Source organism: Malania oleifera, chromosome 4, assembly GCF_029873635.1.
Source record: "Malania oleifera isolate guangnan ecotype guangnan chromosome 4, ASM2987363v1, whole genome shotgun sequence".
NCBI classification, from domain to species: Eukaryota; Viridiplantae; Streptophyta; class Magnoliopsida; order Santalales; family Ximeniaceae; genus Malania; species Malania oleifera.
The window spans coordinates 98,868,976-98,890,184 of record NC_080420.1 but is presented as its reverse complement, the minus strand read 5'-3'; the positions used below and the strand labels follow the sequence as shown (position 1 = coordinate 98,890,184).

The following is a 21,209-nucleotide window of genomic DNA, read 5'->3' as shown; positions in this document are numbered from 1 at the left end:
TATCAAGCTGTTGGACAGGTGTTTTGCTCAAAGATCCAATCTTTGTTAACCATGCACTCATGATAATTCGTCAGCTGTTGTCGGTGTTAGTAACAGTCATTGGTGACTTTCTTAGAGCAGTGACAGTGCTCATGATCTGCTTTTTGTGAGGCTATGGCAGTGTTATATAAGTTAGTTGGTGATTCCTCCATGGTAATTTCAGTGGTTCACTTCTCCAATGGTTTCAGTGCTGTGAGTTGCTTTCTTGGGGTTAAGTCTGAGTTTCTTGGTGCTGTGGCAATCTTATACTTGTTCATGGTTGGTCACCTTGTTCGTGGTTGTTCTGATTGTTCCAACAATTAATCTTATGGTCATTGGTCTGAGTTTGTGAATGTTGGGATGGAGTTTGCAAATCCCAAAAGTATGGTTCCTTCGTTAATCACTTTTTTGAGTGAACCACGTATTGTGACTATATCAAAGGAGTATTCAAGGTTTCTACAGCATCAGTAGTCACAACAAGCATCTTCTCACATTGCGTCTTTTGCCCAGAAAGGTAATCCTATGATCTGTATGTCATCTGGTATCCTTCCTACTAGTCCTTGGGTTATCAATTCTGCTGCCACTGACCATATAACAGGTGCAATCAACTTCTTTTCTGATCTCCAGTATCCTAAAAATCTACCTCAAGTTACCCTTGCTAATGGGTCCACTATTGCTGTTAAGGGGATAGGAACAGTAAACCCATTCCTTCCATCTCTCTTTCCTCTGCTTGATACATTCCTAAATCTCCTTTCAAACTCATGTCAGTTAGTAAGCTTACAAAGTCACTAAATTGTTCTGTCACATTCTTTCCTGATTCTGTGGTTATTCAGGATCTGAAGCCAAAAAAGACAATTGGCACAGGACGTAAGGCTGATGGACTTTACTACTTTTGAGTCCTCTCCAATCATTGCCTGTACAATCGCAGCTACACCACTTCAAATCCATTATTGCCTTGGTCATCCATCCTAGGACAAGTTGAAACAACTAGTTCCTACATTAAGTTCTGTGTCTAATCTTGAGTGTGAGTCTTGTCAATTGGACAAGCATCATCGTGTACCCTTTGCTTCCCGGGTCGACAAACGAGTAGTTAGTCCTTTAATAATAGTCCATTCCAATATTTGAGGTCCTAATCATGTCACATCAAAGTTGGGGTTTTAGTACTTTGTTACATTTGTTGATGACTACTTTAGGATGACTTGGTCATATTTAATGATCGTTCCGAGTTGTTTGATATCTTTTGTGCCTTCTGTTCCCAAATAAGGACTTATTTTGATATGCCAGTCAAGATACTTCGTAGTGATAATGCTAAGGAGTACTTCACCACCCAATTCAGTACTTATATGACTAGCTTTAGTATGATCCATCAGTCCTTTTGTGCTAACACTCCACAAAAAAATGGGGTTGCAGAGTGGAAAAACAAACATATTCTTGAAATCAAGCGTACCCTATTGTATCAAATGAATGTCCCCAAAGTTTTTTACAGTGATGCTATGCTCACAGCTTGCTACCTCATCAATAAAATGTCATCCTCTATCCTTGGTAGTAAAATCCCATATTCAGTTGTCTTCCCTGAGGCTCTTTTGTTCTCCCTTCCTCCTCGCATATTCAATTGTGTCCTTTGTCCATCACTTAACTCTAGGAATGGAAAAGTTGGACCCTAGTGCTATCAAATGTACCTTTTTGGGCTATTCCTATACTCAAAAGGGATATTAGTCCTACTTTAAATTGATTTTTTCTCTTTGTTGATGTCACCCTCTTTGAGTATACACCATACTACTCTAATTCCTTGAGTTTTGTTGACCCTAATAAGTCTCTTCCTCTGCCTTGCCTTCCAAATCTAAACCTAGTATCTATGCCCCATCCTCCCACATCTTCATCCAGTTTGAGTCCTTCTCATTGCTTGGATCATCCCAATTTACAAGTATACACACAGCAGCTCAAGGGGGAAGTGCCTCCTCCAGCTTCTACCACTGTGTTTCTAGTTCCCTCATCAAATGATCTTATTTCCCATGATAATGATCCTCCTATAGCTGTTTGAAAAGGTAAACACACCTGTGCCCAACATCCAATCTCTAATTTTGTTTGTTATGATTTCTTGTCACCCTCTTATTACTGTTTTGTTAGTACTTTGCCTTTCGTTGCACTTCCGAAATCTACTTCTAAAGCCCTATCCCATGCAATGCTTGAAGAGATGCGTGCACTACATGATAATGATACTTGGGATTTGGGTACCTCTTCTCCCTAATAAGTCTGTGGTTGGTTGTTGCTAGGTGTACACTATGAAAGTCAATCCTGATGGTTTTGTGGCTCGTTTGAAGGCCCGCCTTGTTGCTAAGGGGTATACTCATGTGTTTGATTTGGATTATTCAAACACATTCCCTTCGGTCGCTAAACTTGCCTCAGTAAATTTGTTCATTTCTTTAGCAACCACTTGTCATTGGCCTTTACATCAATTAGATGTGAAGAATTATTCCTACATGGTGATCTTCATGAGGAGGTATATATGGAGCAACCACCTGGGTTTGTTGCTCAGGGGGATTCAAGCTCAATATGTTGACTTAAGAAATCATTGTATGGATTAAACAATCTCCAAGGGCATGGTTTGGCCCTTTTAGTGTTGTAGTACTTGAGTTTGGCCTTCAGCAGTGGGTAGTAGATCGCCCTATTTTTTATTGCCATACTCCATTTGGCACAATTTTGCTTATTGTGTATGTGGATGACATTATGATCACTGGTGATGATGATCAAGGCATCCAAGGCCTAAAGCTTTTCCAATAGAGTACATTTCAAACCAAGGACATGGGACTGTTGAAGTACTTCTTAGGCATAGAAGTATTGAGATCTCGTACAAGAACTATATTTTCACAAAGAAAGTATGTTCTTGATCTGTTAGATGAGATGGGGCTGTTGAAATCCAAAACTGTTGATACACCCATTGATCCCAATAGTAAGTTAGTGCCAGACATAGGTAATTTGTTGCCTAACCTAGGTCGATATAAAAGATTTATTGGAAAGTTGATTTATCTCACAATCACCCAACCAGATATATCCTTCAAGACAAGTGTTGTGAGCCATTTTTTCAATTCCCTAAGAACAAGTCACTGGGATGCATTAATTTTGAGATATCTCAAAGGTGCACCAAGGAGAGGTCTCTTATATCAAGATCAAGTTTCATATTTAGAGATATATAGATGCAGATTGGGCGGGGTCGCCTTCCGACTAAAGATCCACAATCAGGTATAGTATCGTTGTTGGTGGTAATTTAGTGTCTTTAAAAAGTAAGAAACAAATTGTGGTCGGTCATTTAAGCGTTGAGTCAGAATACAGGGCTATGGCGTACAATACATGTGAACTTGTTTAACTAAAGAACATGTTGAAAGAACTAGGTTTTCCACATTTCAGCTCATAGAGTTGATGTGTGATAATCGAGCTGCTATTCATATTGCCTTCAACCCTATCTTCCATGAGCAGAGAAAGCACATTGAAGTTGAATGTCATTTTATTCGAGAGAAACTTATACAGAAGCTCATTACAACCACTCATGTGAAGTCCAAGTTTCAACTTGCTGATTTGTCCACTAAAGCTTTGGAAGGTGCTCGCGTGAAATTCATTTGTAACAAGCTAAGAGCATATGATATATATGCTCCAGCTTGAGGGGGAGTGTTAACGGTTATTTAGTCATCATTTAGCATTATTATTAATTGTTAAGAGTTTGGTTTTAAGAAGCCTTAGTAAGGGTATTATGGTTATTCCCATTGTATTTGACATATATTATAAATAGAGGGAGAGACCCATCATTGAGTTTTGGTCTTCCATTTTACCCAATTATTCAACAATTATAAAAATAGTAACTATTAATAATTGCTATAACAACAACAGTTATTACTATAAAATAATAATAAGAACAACAAAAACAACAACAACAACAACAATAATAATAATAATAATAAAAGGCAAACATAATAATTATTATTATCCATAATAATAATAATTATTTCAAGGATAATAATTACTAAAAAAATAAAAATAATAATCACAACTAATAATAATTACAATAACAATAGTATTTCTTATTATAAAAATAATGATAACAAAAACAACAATAATAAATGGAAAAAAAAAAGTAATTATTATTATTTTAAAAATAATTATTATTATAAAATAAGAAAAAATAATAATGACAACAATAAAAAAATAATAATAACAATAACAACAAGCACTATTATAAAATAAAAAATAATTATTACAAAATTAAATAATAGCATATTAGAGGAAATAAAAAATAATAGTTACAAAATTAAATAATCACATATTAGGCTTATTTATTAAAAATGGCCTATTGTTCATTCCATTATAGCAGCCATTGAAGAATATCAAATGTTGGAAAAAATAAAAAATAAAAAGTCAAGATTGTGATTCTTACAATCATTATATGTTACTAACCAAATGCAGTACTTGCATTCCAAAAATAATTCCATTCCTGTCATGATTCCATTTCTCCCTCAATTCTTTTCCTACTTCAATTTCATTTGATAAACCAAATGTTACTTAGTAAGTTGAGTAGTGATTTGTAGGTTTAAATTGGAGGGAGGGTTGGGGCTTGGAAAATTGGTGCCCAAAAATATCACTCTCTTAACTCAATGGTTATGGCATTATCTGCTAGAAGATTTTTTCACTTTGGCACAGACTTATTAGAAGTAAGTTTGGGGTGTGAATGGGTGGGACACCAGTGTTAGTTTACGATGTTCTTCGGAAAGTCCAAGGAGATCTCTCTTAGAGAAAGACCTATGGTTGTGGGAATAATGTTCTACCCACATCTTTTCTTCATATCTTTCACGGTTGAACTCCAGGGCAGAATAATGTGATTTCCCTCTTTACGGTTCATCTGGTCAGCCCTTTGGTCTCTGGGAACTTTCATTTCAAAAGATCTCTTAACAATAAAGAACTACTGGAACTATCTTCCTTGCCGTCTTTATTGAATAAATGTCATCTTTCTTCAGACAGGAGTGTTCGGTATTAGTCTTCGGATCATTCGGGGGTTTATTCTTGAAGGACATTTTTCAAATTCTTGATCCATTCCATTTATTTTTTCCATCTATATTCATCTATTTGGAAGGTCAAAGTAAACCCCCCCCCCCCCAACATTAAGGCTTTTATCTGGCTGATTGTGCTTAATAAAAGCAATACTAATAGCTTGTTGCAGATTAGAAGACCTTTGAAAGCTCTATCTCCAAATCTTTGTGTTCTTTGCTAGTTGAATTCTGAAACAGTATCTCATCCTTTTTATGTTGTGATTTTTCTCGGAGGATCTGGAATAAGTTACTTGCTGTTTTGAGAGAATATTGGGTTTGCCCAGCATTAATGGAGGAATTGTTGGCTACTTGGTTTGAGGGTTCTGGAAGAAACAAGGATAGAGCTGTACTATGGAAATGTGGTATTTTTGCAATGTTGTGCAAATTATTGTTGGAGCGAATTGCACAGATCTTTCCAGGAAAAAAATAATAAAAAATGAATTGGCAGCTGGTTTGGGAAAAGATTCACTACTTGGTCTCTCTGTGGTGTGTTGGTCTTGGGTGTTATAAGGGAGTTAGCTTACAGAAGTTCAGTGAAATTCAAGGAATCTTTTGAATTGATTGTTCCTCCTCTTTATTGGTTTTTTTAGTTTTTTTTTTTCCCTTCTCCTTTGTTCCAGATTTTTGACAGGAGATGTCCTACTCTCCTCTTTGTAAACTCTTCTCCCATTAATGAAATCTTTTGCATTGATTTTTCCTCTTCTTTCTTGGTATTTTTAGTTTTTTTTTTTTTTTCACTTCTTTTGTTCCAGAATTTTGACAGGAGATGTCTAACTCTCCTCTTTGTGAACTCTTCTCCTATTGATGAAATCTCTTCGTTTGCTATTTAAATTAAAAAAATAAAATAAACTATACCATTTCTATCATATCTTATAAACAACTTAAAACCTGACATCCCTTTTCAGAGTATGACTGCATAAGCATCATAACTACCCTACATAGGAAAAATCATGGAGGTTTAATCCCTGCCACCAATCACCATGTCCATCTAAAGAAAGTATCTGTTGCCTCCAATTAAGATGGAGAGAAGAAACATGAAGTACATAATGAACACAAAAGAAAAGACATTTAAAATATTGTAGAAAAAGTCAACCAAAAAAGGATGTTCTGCAAAGATTATAATTAAACTGCATACCTAGAAGACTAGAATCATTTCAAAAACTAAAAAGTTGTTCATATTACTTACAAACACAGATTTCGCAGACACAATGACACATGCAACTATGCAAGCATTTAACTTTGTATGAACAAAATATTTTTTCTCAAAATTGAAGAAAGAAGCACACCAACAAGTGAGCGCTCTCAGTCTCAAGCTCATCAAGAACAGCTTCCCATTCTTCTCTGAATGTTGTAATTTCATCTGCAACAGCTGTCTCCAGCTATAAACGAGAAAAGACATCAGCATAAGACAAGAGACATGGGATCTAGAGAGATGGGAGAAAAACAAATAACTAACATCATCCCCATGAAGAGTTTGCGACAGCTCTTCTCTGACTTCAATCTCCAATTTAGCAAGTGACTCTTCTTCAAGAGATTCCTGAGCCTCTGCAGCCTAAATTGAGAATGAGAGAACCAAAACAGAAAACATGCAAACCAGATTAAGAAGAAAAAAAACAATTAAGATAAATGATACCTTACTCTCAACTTCCAAGAAGTCAGCAATTAACTCTTCTATTTCCTCTTCAGTCAAAGGTGTCTGCACAAGACAACAAGTGACAAATTCAAAAAATAGAAACCCACAAGAATAAGACACAAAAAGATAGAAATTATGTAAACAAAAGACAGAAATTTTAAAGAACACCAGTTATGATCAGAAAAAGTTAGATATAAATTCTTACAGTAAGGACTTACCTCAAGATGCAAACCATCATCTTGTCCAGAAGTTGATGGTTCACCATCATCTGAATCATCGGCAAAAGAATCACTAGAAATATCCTCGACATCTTCCACTTCCTCATGTTTTTCCTCCATGACTTATCTAAGCCTCATTCATTGAAGAAACACTGTGCAAAACAATATCTAGAAAATACAGTAACTATATCACATCCCACAGATATTCTCATAAAACATAACCACAACTAAATCTACCAGTATTAGATGCCAACTCAATCATATGCACAAGGAATGACTGAAATAAAAAAGAAAGAAAGGCTTTAAAAGTGTGATAACACAAATTTTAAACCAAAAGTTTGTTATTTTATTCAAGAATGAGACAAATGCAAACACATAACTACCTCCACAGCATGTAAAATCAGGTGCACATATGTAAGAAAATGGCTTGTAAGTTGTAAGACTGTTGGCCCCTGTCACCTCTAATTATAAAATAATGACCAATATACCATTGACAAATAAATAAAAGATGATCCATCAACAACTATCGAACTATGACCCACTTGCAGATTGTAACGGTCTGTAGTTTACTATTTTTTTATATATTCTTATGAAATTTGCCAACAATTATTCAAATATCCAAATCAAAATTGTCCATAATTTTCTCACATTTTAAAATTTTCACTAAACTTCTCTAAAATTTAAGACAAGAAAAACATTCAAACCTTAACATCTCAAAGAAATTTATTTAAACTTCTACAATCCCCCCAACCACTCCCTAACAAAGTCTTTAGAAAGTATAATGAGTAGGCCATATATTCTCAAATATAAAAAGGAATAGTGCCCCATCTTACAGTGTTAGACTCGAGCGCTATAAGGCAATGATCTCAATGAAGCACTTCTTGAGTTGAGTTAGGCTCAGGCAAGCACCCTCCCTCTCAATAATGAACGAGAACACATCAACCCCAGTAGCAATAGACCTATACCATGTGCAAAGAGAGAACTCAGCATTAAAAGCAATAATTTCTCCCATATCACAGTCCCTCGTAAACGAATCAAAACCTCTCATGCTAGAAGTGATCCTACAACCTCCTAATTTTTCATTAGAAAATTTAATGAGATTAAAGTCGCCTCATAAATACCAACTAGGAGAACACACAAAATGAAAACTGCAACAAACTTATCCCTAGCCCACCCCCCTAAAAGCCCTTTTTCAGCATAGGGCAATTAGGCATGTGAAGCCCCACTATCCCCTACCCTTGACATCTAGCAAAATAAACATAGAAAAGAAGCAAACCAAAACATTCAATTTACAAGTGAATCTACCATCCTAAAAACCAGGACCCCCACCCCCCAGAAGAACTGCAACAGCTGACGAAACCCAATCCTTAAACTTGAAACTTCAAATTCTCTACTAAGGAATCCATGCACAACATCTAAGTTAGACTCTTGTAACATGACAATAGGGAAATCATGCAAAGAACCTCATTAATCTAACAAAGCTTAACCAAACTCTCACACCCCTAACATTTCAACTCAACAGTTACATCTCAGAACCTTACCGACCCAGAGAACTCACTCACTTACACCCCACCCTCTAGAACAACTCATGGTCCCAGCTATCCCTGTCATCCCCCAATATGTATAAGGCACTCCTCCTCCTTCAGGACCTACCTCTTTGGAATAACAAAGAAGGGTCTAAGAAATTCAAAAAATGCATTAGAAAAAGATTTAGAAGTTGATGCACTTAAACAATCCCCAAGCCAAATAATAGTATTCCTCCACATATGAAGGACAAAAGAACCCAAAACTGAAATTTAATGGACAAGCACATCAACCTCCCTATCATAAGATTCTAGAAGAAATGGAAATCCTGTTAAGAGAGGGCCACCCTCCAAAGAATAAAATATGGCGAGAACATTACACAAATGGAAGTATAAAAAACCTCAAAACTAAAACTAACAATCTCCAATACATCCTCCCAATAATGAATACTGTTGCCATTACTATATTTATAATAAGTAAAAGGAAAAAATAAAATTCTTTAATCACATTATTCCTCCATTTACAGCAAGAGTCATGATGCCATCATGGAGAGATTAGTGGTTTTATAGGAATCTATGTCAAAGGAGGTTTTGCATTAATCTACTACTGAAGGGTTGTGTTGAATAATTGGGTAAAATGGAAGACCTAACTTCAATGATAGGTCTCTCCCTCTATTTGTAATATATGTCAAGTACAATGACAATGACCATAATACCCTTACTAACTCACACTTATTACCAACACAACTCTAGCACATAATAATAATGCTAAATGACTAAATAACCATTAACATTCAAGCTAGAGCATATATATCATATGCTCCTAAGTTAGTACAAATGAATTTCATACGAACACCTCCCAAGGCTTTAGCGAACAAATCAACAAGTCAAAACTCAAACTTCACATGAGTGGTAACGAGCTCCTGTACAAGTTTCTCCCGAATAAAGTCGCAATCAACCTCGAGGTGCTTTATCCACTCATGGAAGACCAAGTTAGAGGCAAAATGAATAGTACGACGATTATCACATATCAACTCCATAGGCTGAGAATGTGGAAAACCTAGTCGTTTCAACATGTTCCTCAACCAAACAAATCACATGCAATGCATGCCATAGCCCTATACTCTTAACTCAGCACTTGACCTAGCCACCATAAATTTTTTTTTTTACTTTTCCAATACCAAATTACCACCAACAAAGATAGAATACTTGGTTGTGGATCTTCAGTCAAAAGGTGACCCAACTCAATCTGCATCTATATATCCCTAAATATGAGTGTGACCCCAATCTTGATGTAAGAGACCTCTCCTTGGTAGTGTGACCCCAATCCTGATATAAGAGACCTCTCCCAAGTACATCTTTGAGATATCTCAAAATGCAAATTACTATATCCTAGTGACTTGTTCTCAAGAAATTGAGAAAACGACTCACAACACTTGTTGCAAAGGATATATCTGATCAAGTGACAATGAGATAATTCAACTTTCCAATAAATCTCTGGTACTAGCCTGGGTTAGGCAAGAAATCACCCATTTCTAGCATTAACTTACTATTGGGATCCATGGGTGTATCGACAGGTTTGGATCCCAATAGCTTTGTCTCATTTAAAAGATCAAGAACAAACTTCCTCTATGACAAGGCAGTTCCAATACGAGATCTTAATACTTCTATACCCAAGAAGTACTTCAATGGTCCCAAGTCCTTGGTCTGAAACTTACTCTACATGAAAAGCTTTAGGTCATGGATGTCTCGATCATCGTCACTAGTGATTGCAATGCTATCCAAATACACAATAAGCAAAATCTTTCCAGATGGAATATGACAATAAAATACAGAGTGATCTATTGTGCGTTGTCGAAGGCGAAACTCAAGTATCACAGCACTAAAATGACCAAACCATGCTCCTAGAGATTGTTTTAATCCATATAATAATTCCTTAAGCTGACACACTCAGCCTGACTCCCTCTAAGCAAAAAACCCAAGTGGTTGCTCCATACACACCTCCTCATGAAGATCACCATGTAAGCATTCTTCACATATAATTGACGTAGGAGCCAATGACAAGTAGTGGCTAAAAAGATGAACAAATGTACTGAGGCAAGTTTGGCGGCAGGAGAGAATGTGTCTGAATAATCCAAACAATACACCTGAGTATATCACTTAGCAACATGGTAATGTCACGGTCCGACTATTTTCACACCCTTGTGAAGGGCCGTGCGGCGCTAGCTAAAGCACTCTTGTTTAACTAGCCAATCTATCATTTACCAACATTCATCCACGAAGTACTTTCATTAACATTCATTCAGATAGCAACGGAAACAGTAATCAATTCATGAAAGTCGTGCTAAGCAAGCAGTAAACATTGAAGCAAACGTAATTCATTAATAAGTCCTCCGTTGACATGGTGTACTTAGCGAGGGAGGCAAGTAGGCTAAGCACGTTGACAATTGCTAGTGAGTTTTAGAATGACTGATGAACACTCACCCTCCCCTTAAGAGGTTTTTATGTAATTATCATCCTGACACTAGGAAACATCAAAGTGACCGAGGAGTCATACTGCCTTATTGGGTTACAAAGACTCTACTAGCAGAAAATAACCCTACACTTGTATTTACATGATGGAAACTCATCCCAAGCACACGAGATAAGCGGTCACAGGCAAGCATAATGCCCAGAACAAGCTTAGCTCGTGACATTCTCCCCCACTTATGCAGTCGACGTCCTCGTAGACTTTTGGCGGTAAGTACACTTCAACTTTGTCCACAAATGGCTTCAAATCTTCCACAGAAATCCAGCTGATTTCTTTGTCATCAAGGCACTTCCACTTCACTAGGAACTTCTGCCGCTTCTTTTCCTTGAGGATATGAACTTTCTATCTGCAAGGATCTCTTCAACTTCATGTCTGTCAAGTTGCACTGTCTTCAACTCTGCGCTATTTGACTGACTTCTGCTCAGGTCATTGGTGTTGGCGTTGAATGGCTTGAGGCAGTTGACATGAAACTGCGGTCTTCTCTCCTGATCTGCCCACTTCTTCATCTACTTAGAAGCTTTCTCCAGAAAGGCTTGGGCAAACTCTGCATTCAGTCTCCAATCTCCGGTGAAGATGCACACCTTAGGACTCTTTCGTCTATACGGCTTGCCCACTGTGTGAGGTAACAGCGGCAGCTGGCCTGTAACAAGCTCAAAAGTGCTCTTGTTGGTTGTTGAGCTTCTTTGGGCATTGCCACAGAACGGAGCCACATCAAGTAGTTGCGCGTCATTCTTCTGGTTGTCATTGACAAAATGGCACAACTATTCATCTAGCAGCTCCCTGAATCTCTTCATCTGTACATCTGTCTGTCGACGATAACTCGACGAGATGTCAAGATGTGACCTGAATATCCTGAAAAACTCTGTTAAGAAGTTGTCAGTGAACATTAAATCTTGGTCACAAATAATAACTTGGGGAAAACCCCAATATCTCACAATAGTCACAAGGAACAATTGTGTTGTCCCCTCTGCCGAACAGTACTTTGGTGCGGCCATGAAAGTACCATACTTCTTCCGCTCCCCCTTGTCTTGTTGGCAAGTGAGACAAGTTTTGGTATAATCAACCACATCATCCCGCGTGTGCGGCCAATAATACCTTCCCAGTAGTCCCGTCATTGGAGTCATTCTCCGCGAATACCCCTCAACGAACTTCCTGCAGTATTTAGTAAGGCCAAGAAAGGAACGCAACTCCTTCACTGTCGTGGGGATCTTCCGTTCTTGAATCATCCTTACCTTCTCCATACCCATCTGGATACGACCTTGTTCAACCACTTGACCAAGGAATTTGTTGCTTCATCGAGCGAAAGAGAAATTCTCCTTCTTCACATCCAGACTGTTTCCCCTCAGCCTGTCGAACACCTTCTGTAGATGCTCTTCATGTTTCCTCTGAAATAGCACCAATGCTCCCAACGGTGTTTTGGAAGGGCGAACACATCCCGCTTCCAATTCATCAAGTTGCTTCCCCAACTCTACTATCTCTTGAGGCGCAATCCGACATGGCCCTTTAGCAAGTGGTTTCACTCCTTATAACAACTCGATCACATCCTCCACAGTCCGTTTTGAAGGCAAATTGTGAGGCAGCTTATTCGACAACACCTCCTTATACTCATCCAACACCGCTTGGATGGTCGTAGGCTCCAGCTTTTGGCCTACTTCTTTGTCTACCACCACCGTGGCTAGACGTGTCTGCTCACCCTGACCCAAGCCCTCATTGAGTTGTATGGCTGAAAGGGACTTCCCGTCGTCTCCTTTCGTTGCAACGACTTGCACCATGCACGAGTGATCTCCCATCAGACACAGGGAACCAACCAAAGGCATCAGCACTGCCCTCGTCCCTCTTAGGAACTCCATTTCTAGAATGACTGAAAAGTCATCCAATGGCACCGCTGTGAAATTCGCATGACCTTCCCACTGTCCAAGCTTTACAGTCACTTGCTTGGCTACTCCCAGAGTAGGCTGGGCTACAGAGTTAACTGCTTTCATGCGTCCTATATCCTTCTCTAAGGATAAGTTGAGTCTCCCTGCTTCCAACTGCGAAACAAAATTATGAGTAGACCCTGTATCCACCATAGCGCGAGTACTCTTCCTATTTATCCTCAAGTCCACAAACATGAACCCTTTTGCTCATGTAACTTTTCGTGTTTTTTCCTGCTTTTCCAATGCGCTCACCAGTTGCACCGAACCCAACCTCAAGGCATCATCCTCTTCCTCATCGTCTTCCACTGCCTGCTTTGCAATGGAAGCTTGTAAAGCATTAAGTGATGCTTTGTGAGGACACTCAAAAACTCTATGAGGCCCACTACACAAGTAACACGAAATTTTACTCTTCCCCTTTCCATTGGGTGTGTTGAACCCTTGAGACAACGAAGCTTCCTTTAAGGTTGATGATTTAGAGTCGGCTCCCCCACTCTTGGGTTTGCCATTCTTGAAAGACTTTCCACTGTTTCCTTCTCTGCCAAACCGTTTGGACGAAGCGGTATCATCACTAGCGTAGTCAGTCAAGCGTTCTGCAGCCACTTGTGCAGTTGACAAGTCTTGAACCCTTTGTCTATGAAGTTCAGCTCTTGCCCACGGTTTCATCCCCTCAAGAAAATAGAACAACTTGTCTTTCTCCGACATATCCCGAATATCCAACATTAAAGCAGAAAATTGTTTCACATATTCACTGATCGATCCCGAATGCTTGAGATCTCTCAGTTTTCTCCTTGCATTATACTCAACATTCTCAGGAAAGAATTGGGCCTTAAGCTTTTTCTTCAAGTCTGCCCAACTATCAATTACGCAGCTTCCATTTTCATTTTCTCTGTACTTGGTACGCTACCACAGTTTGGCATCACCAATTAAGTACATGGTCGCAATATCCACCTTTGTCTGTTCTGAGGTCATCCTCACAACGCGAAAGTACTGCTCCACATCAAACAAGAAGTTCTCTAACTCCTTGGCATCTCGGGCACCCCCATACGTCCTGGGTTCTGGCACCTTGGTCTTGCTAACTCCCAGAGTGTTGGAGTTCCCCATAGCAAGAACCATCACATTCATCTTTGCATCCAGATCTGCCATCCGGGCCTGCAAAGTTTCCACTATGTAGCGAAAGTCCTCTGACATGTCGCCTATCAAACATGTTTGATGTTTTTGTGATCCCATCACCTCATCAACAAGTTCTCTCATCTGGGCCACCTCCGCGGCCATAGTGTTGGTTGTTGTCTCAACCTGTGCTTCCAGCACGTTGATCCTCTCAGCTGTGTTTGGTGCCATGGTCACTTACCAAAGCTTCCCAAATCCAACAACGAAGGCAATCGAATTCACGTAGCAACTCAACCTTGGGCTCTCACCAAGTGTCACCGACTTGGCTCTGATACCAAATGTCACAGTCCGACTATTTTCACACCCTTGTGAAAGGCCGTGCGGCGCTAGCTAAAGCACTCTTGTTTAACTAGCCAACCTATCTTTTACCAACATTCATCCACAAAGTACTTTCATTAACATTCATTTAGATAGCAGCGGAAACAGTAATCAATTCATGAAAGTCGTGATAAGCAAGCAGTAAACATTGAAGCAAACGTAATTCATTAATAAGTCCTCCGTTGACATGGTGTACTTAGTGAGGGAGGCAAGTAGGCTAAGCACATTGACAATTGCTAGTGAGTTTTACAATGACTGATAGACACTCAGCCTCCCCTTAAGAGGTTTTTATGTAATTATCATCCTGTCACTAGGAAACATCAAAGTGACCGAGGAGTCATACTGCCTTATTTGGCTTACAAAGACTCTACTAGCAGAAAATAACCCTACACTAGTATTTACATGATGGAAACCCATCCCAAGCACACGAGATAAGCGGTCACAGGCAAGCATAATGCCCTAAACAAGCTTAGCTCGTGACACGAGCCTTCGAATGAGCCACAGAACCATTATGTTGACTTTCACATTGTACATCCAACAACAACCAACCACAAACTTATCAGGGCAAATAGTTACCAAATCCCAAGTATCATGATCATGAGTGCACGCATCTCTTCAACCATTACAGTCCCCCACCCATAATGGGATAGGACTTTAGAAATAGATTTAGAAAGAGCAACAGAAGACAGAGTACTAAAAAAACAGTAATAAGAGGGTGATAACAAACAAAATTACAGATTGGATGTGCATACAAGTGCGTTTACCTTTTTGAATAGCTACAAGAAGATCAACATCATGGGAAATCAAATCATCTGACAAGGGAACTAGAGGCGCGGTAGCAAGCTAGAGGAGCCTCTCCTCCTTTGAGTTGCCATGTGTATAGTTGCAAATTAGGATGATCCAAGCGGCGAAGGACTCAAAATGGATGAAGATGAAGGAGGATCTGGAAGGCAAGGTAGAGGAAGGGACTCATCAAGGTCAATAGAACTCAAGGAATCAGAGTAGTATGGTGTAGACACAAAAAAAAGGTGACATTAGCTGAGATAAAGAATCGATGTAAAGTAGGACTATAGCATTGATATCCCTTTCGAGTAGGGGTGTACAAAAATTACCAAAAAACCGAGAACCGGACCAAAACCAGACCGAAAACATAAACAGTTTGGTTTTTTGGTTTTCGATTTCGGTTTCGGTTTTATATTGAAACCAAACTGAAAAAATGAAAAACCGATTTATATAAATATATATATATATAATATGACTAGAATATATATATATATAGGAGATTAGGAATTTAGGGTTTTCACTTTCACTTCGCCGTCCAATTCCTCATTTCTCTTCTTCTCTTTGTCCTTGACTCCTTGCGTCGTGTGTCCGGCCTTGTCTGAGTCGTCTCTCACTCTCTCGTATGCGATTCCCCCACCCCCCCCTATTGGCTGCTACTGCTACGCTACTAGCTTGCTTGCCAGCACCCAACAACTAGCACCATTGCACCAGTAGCCACGCAACCACGCTCAATCTCCCTCTCGACACTCTCCGCTATTGTCGTCTCTCACTCTCTCAGTCTCTCGTCTGTGATTCCCCCCTCCCCCTGCTAGGTTGCTAGCCAAGTAGCCAATCCCAGTAGCCACGCAGCACGCTGAATCTACCTCTTTGTATCTCCATCTATCGTCGTCTGAATCGTCTCTCACTCTTGCCTCTTAGATCTAATCTCAGGCTAAGCTAGGTCTCAGTTAAAAACCGAAAAACCATAACCGAACCGGCAAATTTTCGATTTTCAGTGGAATAACAACTTCGGTTAAGTTTCGGTTCGGAAATTTCAAAACTAACATTTTCGGTTTGATTTTCGGTTCTGGCCAAAACCGAACTGCACTGAACCGTGTACACCCCTACTTTCGAGCATAGGAATAGCCCAGAAAAATACATTTGATAGCATGAGAATCCAACTTATCCGATCCTAGAATTAACCAATGGGCAAAGGACACGGATGAATATACGAGGAGGAAGGAAGAGCAAAGGAGCCTTAGGGAAGACAAATGAATATGGGGTTTTACCACCAAGGACAGAGGATGGCATTTTATTGATGAGGGAGCAAGCTGTGAGCACAACATCACTCCAAAAAATTTTGGGGACATTCATTTGATACAATAGTGTACGAATGACTTCAAGCATATGTTTGTTTTTTCCGCTTTGCAACTCCATTTTATTGTGGAATGTGGGCACAAGAGCACTAATGGATCATGCCAAAATTAGTCATATTGATATTAAATTGGGTACTGAAGTACTCCTTAGCATTATCACTACACAACATCCTGACTGACATGTCAAATTGAGTCTTTATTGGACAACAAAAGGCACAAAAGATATTAAACAACTCAGAACGATCTTCCATTAAATATAACCAAGTCATCAAAAAATGTAACAAAGTACCAAAACCCCAACTTCTATGATGGAAATTCTTCTATGACGGAAGACACGCAGCTAATTTAAGGTTTTAGGCTTCGATTTTGATGATGGTGGTAACAATTAGGGTTTAGGTTTCAGAATCATGCTCTGAGTCTGATATTATGTTGAATAATTGGGTAAAATGGAATACCTAACTTCAATGATAGGTCTCTCCCTCTATTTATAATATATGTCAAGCACAATACCAATGACCATAATACCTTTACTCACACTTATAACTAACATAAATCTTATCACATAATAATAACGCTAAATGACTAAATAACCATTAACAGGTTGGATGGGTGCCCTATCTTAGAGTGACTAGACGAGCCTTTTGACGAGGAGATTAAGAAGGTGGTGTTTGCCTGGAGAAAAAGATAGCAAGTGGTCAAGATATTCTTCTTTTGCTTCAGCACTGCTCTTAAGTGGTTGGATCAGAACTCATCAAGGATTCTATGCTAAAGTTGTAATTCCTCAGAATATGAATTCCAATTTTAATTACTGAAGTTCCCAAGAAGGGTCATTCGATCAATATTAATGAATTTCATCCTATTCATTTAATTACGAGGGTATATCAAAAATCCTTGCTAATGGGCTTAGAAGTGGTAAGGGGCACTGTTCCTTGCTCAGAGTCTACTTTTATTCAGCTTGCAACTTTTAGATGCTATTATTGTCTCTAATGAGAATAAATCTAATAGTGATTTTGCTTGTGGGTTGTTGGAAGTTTAAGAACAACTTGGGAACATTTTAAATTGATCTGATTTAGTGGGTGATATCTCTCATGTGCCAGCAACTCTATTTGAGGTTTGAAGGATGTTTATAATTTTTTAGGATGATGGTTTGAGTAAAGAGCAAGAAGCAAAGTATCAAGACAGGGAAGGGATTTTGCCCAGTCCTGTTTCTCCCATGAAGGTAAATGGAAAGAGTTTAGAAGCCCAACATTGATAGATAAGATAAAATCATGGCTGACAAATCCACATGGTCAAGAAAAGCAAGATTTTGAGAAATTTTCTAGTAGGTTGGATGGTTGGAAAGGAGCTTTCTTCACTTTAGGGCAGTCAAATACTCTTATCCATGACTATCTTTCCTAACTCCCCTCCACTATCTATCAATTCTTAAAAATTCATCAAGACTCAGAGATTAGAGTAGTTGATAAGGGATTTTTTAAGATGGGAGTATAAGAGCGAAATAGAGATCACAAGATAAGGTGGCCAACAGTGAGTAGGTCTAAAAGAGAGGGAAGATATGGCCTACGTAATTTGGTGTCTAAAAACATTTCTTTGGTGGGAAGTTGTTATGACATTTTCCCTTAGAACCTAACTCTCTTTGGCATAAGGTGGTTCATAGTAAAGTTTGGAATTCTACAAAATGTGTAATGCTAAAGTTGAGATTAATATTACTTACTCGAGCCCATGAAAATTTAGGTCTTAGGCTTATATTCTTTCTTTCCTAACCGCCAGTATAGAGTTGGTAGTGGGGAGAGAATCATATTTCGGGAGAATCATTGGATTGGAGTGGTGCCTTTGGCTCTTGTGGGCCCTAGTTTTCCACCTTTTGCATGAGGATGGGCATTCTCCATATTTCCATTTTGGAGGACCCTTAGTGAGAGACTAATCAACTTGACCTCTTGTTCAACGTGCTTGATTCTTTTCATGTCCAACTGAGGACAGATAAAAAAGAATAAATATTTTTGTAATAATTCTATTTTCCCTTTATTCTTCAATTTTTAAAAGCAAAAGTTCCTTCAAGATCAAGGTTTTTACTTGACTAGCAATCCTTGAGAAAACCAGTAAGGCCCTGCCACCCGATGTTTGTGCCCTTTGCTTTGTGAGCGAGAAGAGTTGCTCACATTTGTTTTTATATTGTACTTTTGCTTCGTTCTCTAGAATAATTTGCTTGGTACTTTTTGTGAAAACTGGTCTTGTCCCTCTTCTTTGGCGGTTTTCTGCACTATTATGTTCAAGGGATTTGGTAAAGGAAGGGAGAGGAAAGCTTTTTCGTGAAGCACCATCTAGTTATCACTTGGTATATTTGGTCAGAGAGAAATGCCAAATTTTTTAAGGGTGCGGCCACTTCTATTAACTTGCTTTGGAGGAGAGTGTTTTCCCATTTTAGGCTTCTTTCAACATATATATTTAGAAGACTTACAGCAAGATGGTTGGCTTTAGTTCATTAGATTTGCCTTGTAACTATTTTCTTTTTTCTCTAATTGTTTTCCTTTAGTAGCCAGAGGATACTTGTTCTCCTTATTCTATCTTTCTTTAATGCAATTCTTTGTTTATCAAAAAAATAAAAAGGCAAAAGCAAGATGAAAAGAGGCACATGTGAATTAACATATTGCAGTGCCCTATTTGTTATGATGTCGAGGGTTTGGAAAGTGCTTAAGAAATTTTAACACTACATGCTTGGACCCACTTAAAAATGGCATATTCAATATTCAATGAAAGCCCATATTACTCATCATGAAATAAAATTGATAGGGCTCACCAAAATTTAGTCCCCCACCCCCAGCACCCCCAAGTAGTATTGCACACTTCTTATAATGCATTTGTAGACCATTCTTCCATGAAGGTAGACAATAATTTTTCACATTCGTGCAGATAAACATGTCATCAACTAAACAAGACGCCTTAAGCTCACAAAAGTGAGAAACAATTTGCTACTAAAGCCAACAGGCAATATAAGAATGTTACCAACAGTGATAAAATCACTCAGCACGAGTTGAGCCAAGTCGAACCAAATGAATGCAGATGCAAACACAAATAATCACAACAACAAAGCTAACCTTAAAACTCGCAAAAGAGAGAAACATGTTGCTACTAAAGCCAACTGGAAATAAAAATGTTACCAACAGTGATGGTATAACTCAGCACAAGTTCAGCCAAGTCAAACCAAATGAATGCAAATGCAAACACAAATAATCACAACAACAAAGCTAACAGTCTGTTTAGCGGTGATGAACAGTTCTCATTTTCCATGTCCACATTCCAAATAATTATAAAAATGTCACTTAGTTTTATAATTTTTCAATATTTATATAGGAATACTAGAAAACAATGAAAAGATGTTTCCCAACTTTCCTATCCAAATTAAGAAAATAAAACTGTTCTCCAAAATTGAACAGGGCCTAATTGCACTTGTTTAAAACGTGTGAAGCCCAAACATGCAACAGAAATTAAAATGTAATGAAAAAAAAACAAGAAGAAGTTTTCATCTATCCTCCCTAAACGCATTACCCAGAAACCATCCCAAAACATAAATAAATCAAAACACTAGCACACAAACTTTCCTCCCTCCCACCCACTATCTCTCGTCCTAAACAAGAGGAACACAATTTGGCAAACCCAGCATTAGCACACTCCCAAAAATACATAAAATAAAACAAAACCCTGAAAGACTTGAAGGTGAAAAGAAAAACACAATAAACAATAAAGAATTACACAAAATTTGGGCTTAAACTGCTGGACCTGCTGCTCAGGACCATTGCAAGAACCGAGTACAGAACAATTAGAGCTCAATCAACACGAAGACAATAGCAAATGCAAAAATTTGAGCCTGCGATTGAAACAGAACTCACCAGGCAAAGCTAGGGCACAAACGAGCCGGTCTAAAGGAGGGAAATTTTTGAGATATCTGAAACGGAAAGTGCGAGTTCTGTAGAATCCGCGAAACGCCCGTCATTTATCGCCATCGGAGGAGGTCAGCGTGGTCATTGTCAAATGTTTCGGTAGGGGTTGTGGTGTCAGTTTTGGAGTATGCTACAAACAAGCATATCTATTAATAGAAGAAGTGTAAAGGTGAACTGGCTTGAGTTTTTATCTTACTTCAGTATTTAAAAACTACCTTTTGTATGTTTTTTTTTACCTTATGATATCATTCTAAGTCACTTACTTGGGGTAAAATTAAATTTTAATCAAAGTTATATAGTATTTAATCCAATTTTATCTATAATGTATATAATTACAAATAATGTAAATCATTTTATGAATTAAAATATCTTGTATGAATAATGTAAATTATTTTCTCGATAAAAAAATATATTTATCTTTTGGAAGAAGAATAAAAAATTCATTAAAAAAATAAGTTTATAAATATATATATATATATATATATTATATACATAAATGACTACTATAAATCAATTTATAGATAAAAATATGGCATATTTTAAAAATAAGACTAAACATTTTGCACACAAAAATATCTTTATCCTTTGAAGGTAATATCAAATATCTTAAAATAAATAAATTATAAATTATTAAACAATTCATCTAAATAAGGAATAATCTCATTTAAAATATCCAAAACTTGTTTAAATGTAAAAGAATAAATTTTTATTTGGCCAAAAAGAAAAATAAATTGTCAG

At 38.0% G+C, this 21,209-nt stretch overlaps 1 protein-coding gene across 4 annotated transcripts in view; it reads right to left on the bottom strand.

Moving 5' to 3' along the window:
* The window catches only part of LOC131153535 (protein CHROMATIN REMODELING 20), a 119,580-nt gene extending 98,987 nt beyond the window's left edge, over positions 1–20,593 (bottom strand). For 2 of the 4 annotated variants that reach the window (XM_058105887.1, XM_058105890.1), the window contains exons 1-5: positions 20,421–20,593; positions 6,945–7,112; positions 6,727–6,789; positions 6,550–6,645; positions 6,380–6,472 (exon numbers count right to left, since the gene is read on the bottom strand). In XM_058105887.1, the coding sequence (XP_057961870.1) occupies positions 6,380–6,472; positions 6,550–6,645; positions 6,727–6,789; positions 6,945–7,064 (372 nt within the window). In that variant the 5' untranslated portion in view covers positions 7,065–7,112; positions 20,421–20,593. Of the gene's footprint in view, positions 1–6,379; positions 6,473–6,549; positions 6,646–6,726; positions 6,790–6,944; positions 7,113–7,777; positions 7,883–20,420 lie in introns of those variants that run through there. The other 2 variants (XM_058105888.1, XM_058105889.1) reach the window with 2 other exon arrangements.
* Between the last annotated feature and the right edge of the window lie 616 nt (positions 20,594–21,209).